We start from the raw sequence: 8,228 nt of genomic DNA, 5'->3' as shown, positions 1-8,228 counted from the left end.
GGAGAGGGACTAACACCCACAAGGTTAAAAATATTTGGAATCCAATTACTTATTTTTTGTCTTTAGTAATCCTGTCAGGTTATTCAAGAATTTATTTGTCACAGACCACAATAAACAACGCTCATAGTGCCAATACGTTTTTACATGACCTTGTGAACTATAAGCATCAACAAAGACCTGCTAAGTATATCCAACTATACATTTAATAATCGATACTCAAGCATGATTTGGTGTGTTAATTTTTCATAACATTTCATACTGGGCTCTATTGACACATTGCTGACATTGGACATTGTTAAAGACTACAACAGTTTATAAAGTCATATCGTATTTTTATACTCATGACTTCTGGAAGGAATAAACATTTTGATCCACACAAATTTAAAATACTGAAATGAGATGAAAATGAGACAAATAATTGACTTTTCCTATTTCACTGTAGGACAGATGTCCAACAATGTTTTATTGGTTTTAATACACAAAACAAAATGAGGGTGGAATTAATCCAAATACAAGGCTTGTGGACTTGGTTTTGAATTTTATTTATACAGTAAGGGAGTGGATCCATTAAAATATGAATATAGATTATCTGTTATATACTGTATAAGCTCTTTACACTGAATGCACCTCAAAACTCGAGTCCAATACGCAATGATGAGGTAGACAGTAATGGTATTTTCCACCCTCTGCAAAAAAAAATATTGAATACACCTTAAATTACTCTTATCAATGTAAGAAATATATGATTATCATGAAACTCTGTACATCACAAATAATAAAATAATTATAGAATAGAAATTATACCGATTTGAGTGCATTTTGTATATGTACAAAGAAATGCAGTTCTCTCATTTTTTCATTCTGAGCACTTTGTAAAGTTATCGACTATACAAAATATTTACAGCTCAAAAATAATGAACAGCAGTGCATTCAAAGCTAATGTGCATTTTAAAATCGCTTCATTTGCGAGTCTCTCATTTTACATTTTCCTCACCAAACGTTCAAATATCTTCTTGGCGCAGTAAACTGCGGAAGTGCATTTCATAACGATGCAGATTTTTGAGCAAAAAAAAAAAGGTTCACCTCATGTGTGTGCTTTAGACAATATCTTTTTACAAAAACAGAGGGCCAGCAAGTCCGTTTTGTCCTTTTCTGTCCACAAAAGCACACGCTAACCCTCATAGCGCCTCCAGCCCGGTCTGCAGTCAGGCAAAAATCTCTTGAAGGCATTAGCTCCTCTTCTTTGACTCTGTGTGTGCCTGTGTGCGTGTGTGTGTGTGAGACATTCTATCTCCTTTCATTTCTTCTTTTTTTTTTTCCTTCAAAACATGCACTTGTACAGCCTTCAATGGCTCCAGCCGGACAGAGGCAATTATGAGCTGGATGCAGACCCAAAAGAGTCGGCCCTACGGACAGGATTGCACGACAAGAGCTTGCAAGTCCAAACGCTGGCAGCCAAAAAGCCTCTGTGCTCTACAGCCACAGCACGAACAGGTGCACGGTGGCATCCAATGGGATTTTGTCACACAATGAACACATCTCTGGGAAACAAGGGCCTGTTTGATGACTAGGAACTTTTGCATGGTTGGGAAATAACACTTTAAGGCAGAGAGTGTGCATTTTTGTGAGCAGTGAATTAGAATAAATAAGCAAGTATCACATCAAGCGTCCCATGTGGATGTCACGAGTTGAGGTATCCTGTAAGGACTCTTCCACCCATACAACCTTATCGTCATGGATTTTTATGTTTTTCTTTAAAAAAAAAATCATTTTAAGTTGATTGGCCGCTACCTGCACCCACACTGTTCCACCACCATGTCCTCATACTGCTTGTACACCACATTGTTGCCCGAGTCTATGTACAGGATGCTGATTGGGCTCAGTTTGGTGGGGACACAGCAGCTTGGAGGGGTGCTGTTGGGGTCCATGGAGTTCATCAGAGTCTGTATGATGGCATGGTTGGTAGGTTCCAGGTGAGATCTGAGCGGGAAGTCACACACTCCTTCGCAGTGGTACGCCTCGTAGTCCAAGGGCGCGATGATCCAGTCGTCCCAGCCCAGCTCTTTGAAATTCACATGCAACGCCTTTTTGCTGCACCTGGATTTGGATTTCTTCCCGTGTCTTTTGCCATGGCGGTTGCTCAGCGCTGTCCTCCTCCGCCTCCGGGGCCCCTCCCCTTTGACCCCGCTGAGGGACGCACCTTTCCCCTCCACCTCCTCCTCCGCTGAAGTTCTCACCACCTCTATCTCCTTGATAGACCTCCGTGACTTAATCTTCTCCTTCATCTCGTTGAAGAAGTTCTCCCTTTTCTTAGAGCGGGTGTAGACCACCAGGATGGCTTTCTCCTGCTGGGACCGCCCGCTCCTGTCCAGACCCAGCACCCTGAGGTCCAACTCATTGTCAGAATTACTGAGAGTGACTCTGAGCTGAAAGCAGAGATGGTTCCCTTTATGTTCATGATGATGATGATGTTTAAGAGATTTAAACATGTCCTTAACGTCCAGAACCTCCCATCTGGACTTGGTAGCGTCCAAAGGGTCCAGCAGTCTGGAGTCCAGCAGCATATCAGAGTTGCAGGGATAAAGTTGGATGTGGTAGAGGCCTGTCGTCTGTAAGTCTCCCAACGCTCTCCTAAATATCCTTAACTCTGCCCCAACCAGCTCCTCTTTGTCTGAAAGGGTTGAGACATCAAACAGATACTTTTGTCTTCGCAGAGGAGGGTGCAAAAGATCGTCTGCAAGGATAAAAGAAGAAAATAATTGCAGTCAGATTCACTTAGGGTGTACAGTGTTCAGATGGGGGAGGGAGGGGACTCACGGAAGCCTTAGCTCCACCCCCCTCCAAAACCTACACTAAACCAACCTGATAGAAAAACACATTCATTATTTGTACTCATTTTGTGCTTCAAAAAACATCCTCTTCTTATACATTGAAATGTTGTGTTAATGCAAAAATATTATAATAATAAGTGTTTTACTATACTTGAATAGTTATGTATTTTACCGTTCTGCACAAAGGTTTGGTCCCTTACGGAGGCACAAGTTGAATGAAATGGACCGTGTATTGACATAAATAACATCGAGACGTGCAATTTCATGAAAAAGCGCACCATACACATAATTCAGTATTTTTAAGTCATTTCTTGATCAATTGTGCGCCTCTTAAATGATCAATGAAATACATTTGCGTCTGCGTTTGGGGAAAGTTGATCACTAAATGTTGTTGATGTATCTATATTTATTTGTATGTTTATTTATTCCTTTATCGATCTCATTATTTATTGCATACCTGCAAGCTCCAAACTTTCGGTCTTTGACACCTTTTAATTCATACTCCAGCAAACCGCGCATGGGTTCAAAATGAACCTAGATTTCCAAAGCACGCAGTCTTCCAGGCCGTTTGCAAAAACATCTATTTTTGCTTAATTGTTGTCATTTGTTTACTTTCAGGACGCATGTCTCAAACATTAGCCGACATCATTAACGATGTGTTTCGTTTAAATTGCCATCGCTCTCAAATTATGCTTATAGTCGCGGCTTCATTGGTTCTTGTGCGATATCGAAATTAATTTAACCATTTGCATTTATTCATTATTTACGTATATATTTTAAAGAGTATTGTCGATTTTTACAACAACAAAAAAGTTGGGGTAAGTTTGTGCTGCTCAAAGGCAACAATACACAATGCATTATAGAGCACTGCGGGGGGGGCACATATTCCATCAATGTGACGCTGTTGTTAAGAAAAAACAAAATTTTGCAAAGCCTAAAGCAAATATTTGACCTATATCGTCGACATGGCAGACTCGGAAGACACACGATTTTAATATAAGTTTAAAAACGAGAGCGACACTTGTTTTTGTGTGTGTGTTTTTTTTTAATACATAGGCCTATTTTAGCCGGTGAAATCGTGAAACATGCGTATTGTTTATTACTTTGTTTAAATATTCTGGTTGAGAAAGAAAAAACGTTAGAATGAACGCTTGCTTGGGTTGACCATGCAGCATAATATCAAACTTCTTGGAAAAATTAAAGTGACTAGGCTGCGTGCGTACACACTTGTGATTTGTTCAAGCTATTCTAAATAGATATTTGATTCTACTTGTCAGTTTCCCTCCGTGAACCCTGCCGAGGAAAACCGTAAAAAGCAGATTGAAACCTTGTGCTTGTTTCTGTGACTTGCGCGTCTGGTCTGCATTACGTTTCTTTTCTACCTTTTTTTAACAAGACCTTAAACAAAATCGAATATAAGTTCACCAAATAATTAACAGCCTGAATTCCCATCTTTCTCATTAAAGCACTTCCCCTCTTATATTTCATCTCATCTTGCCAACGACAACATCCCCCTTAAAATGGCCCTTGAACCGACTGGGTGAACAGCCTGTTGAAATTACTGACATATTCGTGTTGACAGACAAGAATGTACCACGTTTTCTTAATATCGAGATTCCGTTAGATTGCTTTCTACGCAATTTTTCTCGTATATCAACAAATGCAAATGATATTTTTCAATATTTCAATGGCAATTAATAAAATGAGATATAATGACACCACAGTGGTTTTAGAATTTTGAAACGTTTGTAATCTCGAAATTACATTCAAAAGTATAGCCTTAAAATATGCATGTCTAGGTCTTTTTATTTTTAAAATAATATTGAGTCCAATAAAAATCTTATTTATAATCTGCAAATTAAAATGGGCTGGTGAGGAAAGGCGCAGCGCATGCTTGTGCATATAAGCAGGCCTCAACTTTGCCTTGAGTTTTATTCCCAGTTGAGTTAAATGTTGCAGGTTCCCTAATAAAATGCAACACTTAAGGGATTTTGTGAGGACCCTTAAAAAACAAAGCTGAACGTGAGGCAGTCTATTTTCCATAATGAATTGTAATTGGTGAGGGAATTTGCTACAACAATAAAATAATACAAATCACTTCACAGCAGGGGAAATGGTTATTATTTTTGTTGTTTTACCTTTCCCCCGGCGAAGTCGTTCATTTGGTTATGCATCCTCGTGGCCTTTGAGTCAATACGGAAGAAGACAGTGTTTGGTATGTTATGACATGAACACTCAATTAGATGACTGAGCTCAAATACCCCAATCAGCCGTTCGATGCCATGCGGCTCTCAGAGGGTCTCGACTCGGGGTCAGAGCCACTGACACGCCACATCACAATCACCGGCGAAGAGGGCGACATAAGACCCCCCCACCCCCCTCCCCTCCCAGTCCCATCGCATCCGTTCACACGGCAAAAAGCACAAGGTTAAAATCTCGTTTTGACTTCGTTTTGCGTCTCACGATGAAGCTGGAATTTACTTTTTATTTCTAACTATAGAAAAGCGAGTCAAATGTTGACCGGAGAGCTGTAATAATTTTTATTCTTGACTGCCTGTCTTGTAGCCGATTCATTACAAATAATGTGGACTGACCACGATTAATAAATAGGCCGTGGTGTGTGCAAGTGGTGGAGGGTACCTGTATTTCAATTGCAATATTGAAATGACAATCACCAAACACTTGCCACCACACTATTAATCCCTCAAACACCTGCTCCTCGCACCTATGTAGTTCTCTCCATAGACTGTCTGCAGTCAATTAATTTCCATGGATATTTGAAGGTCTTGTGGAGTTTTTCTTTTTTTTTTTAAGCCTGCACTGACACTGATTTACAACCTTCGTTTAGAGAGCGTCTCAATTAGTGTTTTACTGTCGTGTTACCCAGGGGTTAAGTGTTGCGCGAAAGACTAAGAGGGAAAAGTTTTGTCCATGTGAGAAAATTATGTATCCGCAAATGAATCCAACCGCAATTGCATGGTTTTCTCCATTTTCTAATTCGCAGAGTTTCTTCTATTTTTTTATGCCAGGTAGTTCAACCAAAAAGGAAACTTTGCAAGATGAATGTGACAGAGCTGGCCGCGGCCCCAAACCAACCTGTTCCTCTGTCCACGAAACTTGTTATGGTGTTGGCAGATTTAGAGGAGCGGAAAAAGCTCGCGTTTAGTCCGAGTTTCTCCGCTGCGGAATACGTCCTGTAAATAGAGAGCATGTACTCGTGGGGCACGACATCGTCCTTAAGATCTTCTTTATGCTGGCCCATCATATGATGAGAAGAGGCGAAGATGTCTTTTAGGAGTTTGGTTGACCTTTGTCCGCCCTGATGAGGGAGCCTGGCTCCCCTGTTCCTCTTCGGGCTAGAGGGAGAGATGATAGCAGCTGACTGGAAACATGGTATATTCCAAAGGAAAACAAGGAGCAGGCTCACATAAAGCGTAACAACTCGAAATGCAAACATGGCTGGAGGGTGAGGGGAGACGTCGAATGTGGAAAGATTCGTATTTTCCTTCCCTTGGATGGAGGGGTCCGCCTGAGCCGGAGATGGTCTGCGCGTCAGGGTGTAAGATTGCTTTGCGCCCTCGAGAAGTGCGTTTTGCGCTCTGGACTCCACACAAGAGCAGAGCCTGTTAGGCCGATTGAAACACGCCCCCACGGTCGCCCGGTGCTTCCCAATTTCATGACATCCACTTGCAAACACCGAGCCAAAGGCCATACTAGCGACCCGGGAATCCATGTGGGAAAGTTTTTGTTGTGGTTTCGCAACTCATTTATTTATTGTTTCCCTGATAGAGTCTGAAACATGCAAAAATATGCGTGCCTACAAATATTCCAATGCCATTAAAATAAAACCACATTCATAAATGATGATTTACGACTCGTGTGGGATCAGCATCATTCTTCACGTTAATGAAAGCATAAAATAGTCTTGAGTCCAAAATGTATATGGGATGGGGACTATAATGGTCTTTATCTTAAAGTCGTTGGGACTAAAGCCTCCAAGGACATATCCGATCAGATTAGATAAGATTTTACGTCTAGATTGTTGAAAAGTACTTACTAGTGATCATAAACCTGTGTCAAAATAACCATTATCGATTATGCAACCATGGCAAAATATATTTGCATGTACTTTTCTTTTTTTGTTGGTCACTGGACACCTGCAAATTATGAAGGGGGATTTAGCATCCCATTAATTAACAGAATTGAGTGCACCGATCCTTGCCAAACTTGCAGAACATCGGAGTCCCGTGCAGTACAGCTGGTCAATGACAAACATGCGTTTAGAATGGCTTCAGCGACCTCTAGTGTCTTATTGTTCACCATTGAAATCAACTGCAAACGTTGGTAAACTTTGATCAATTAAACGTCTCAAGAAAGAAACAGCAAACGGTCTTAGAAAAAGAAAGATGTCTTTGTTCACGTGTTTGAAATACTATAGTTGCATAGTTTTACTTTTTGAAACAAACTACTGAAAATAGATGAATTTATGCCTTTGTGCCTTTGTGCCTTTGTGTAAGTAGACATACCTATTATGTCACGCACTCGTAGTCCCATATTGGGAACAGCAAGGTCAATTCTTCTTTTTTTGTTTTGTACTGAAAACATTTATGTTTCTAATCACAAGATGGATTGGATACCATGCAAGAGTTCAGAATTTCAGTTTTGTTTCATGGTGTTTACATATTATTATTATTATTATTATTATTATTATTATTATTATTATTATTATTATTATTATTATTATTATTATTATTATTATTATTATTATTATTATTACTTGTAGCAGGCCACCAAACAAAAATCTCACGGCAAAGGAATATATGCGTACTATTTTGTACCTTCTGCCATCTAGTGGAGGAGCATTTTGTTGTTCTATCACGTCGTCTACACTATGCGACTTAAGGCTTCTCTATTCCATACAGATATGCAAGATATGTTGTATATTATCTGTTGTAAATAGATTATTTGTAAACCAATTAAATCAAATTGGATAATTTCCTGAGACACACGCATCTGATGAATACTCAAGGCGAGGGAAGGCATAATATTATAATAGTATTTGGATATCATTCATGTAAACCACAATACAATTACGTGAGCAGAAACGAACAAAATTTGTGAGTCATTTTTTTAGGGCTTTAGCGACCTCAGATGAGGAAAAAGTCATTACTCGTTACTTCCAGCAGAGGTCATCAGTGACGTCAAAACGTTGTTTGTTTGGTCACGTCCTGACATTTCACTCAGTTCCACCCAGCGACCATTAAGACTCTAATGGCGGTCCACTTTAGCTTGCTTTCAAATGATGAGCACCCACGCGCAATAGGTTCGATAGAACGCATAGGATGAGAATGGCAGTTTTAGATGTTTACTTTAGCGTATGAATAGAGATCGAACATA

The 8,228-nt window shown here is 39.9% G+C and overlaps 1 protein-coding gene across 1 annotated transcript; it reads right to left on the bottom strand.

Annotated features, from left to right (window-relative positions):
• Nucleotides 1-526: 526 nt before the first annotated feature.
• Nucleotides 527-6,481, bottom strand: gdf6a (growth differentiation factor 6a). Its single transcript, XM_061289826.1, has 2 exons — nucleotides 5,928-6,481; nucleotides 527-2,734 (listed from the first exon to the last, which is right to left on the bottom strand). The coding sequence occupies exons 1-2, from the start codon at nucleotides 6,286-6,288 to the stop codon at nucleotides 1,788-1,790; spliced, it is 1,308 nt and encodes a 435-aa protein (XP_061145810.1). The 5' UTR covers nucleotides 6,289-6,481; the 3' UTR covers nucleotides 527-1,787.
• Between the last annotated feature and the right edge of the window lie 1,747 nt (nucleotides 6,482-8,228).

Source organism: Syngnathus typhle, linkage group LG10 (assembly GCF_033458585.1).
Source record: "Syngnathus typhle isolate RoL2023-S1 ecotype Sweden linkage group LG10, RoL_Styp_1.0, whole genome shotgun sequence".
Classification (NCBI taxonomy): Eukaryota; Metazoa; Chordata; class Actinopteri; order Syngnathiformes; family Syngnathidae; genus Syngnathus; species Syngnathus typhle.
Note: the sequence above shows the minus strand (reverse complement) of the source record. Positions and strands in the feature narration are given on the sequence as shown.

Excerpts from the sequence above, each read along its gene's own strand:
- gdf6a (XM_061289826.1), bottom strand. The coding sequence starts at position 6,288 with ATGTTTGCATTTCGAGTTGTTACGCTTTATGTGAGCCTGCTCCTTGTT. Across the intron at positions 2,735-5,927 it reads TTTCGTGGACAGAGGAACAG|ACGATCTTTTGCACCCTCCT; the intron begins GTTGGTTTGGGG and ends TTATCCTTGCAG.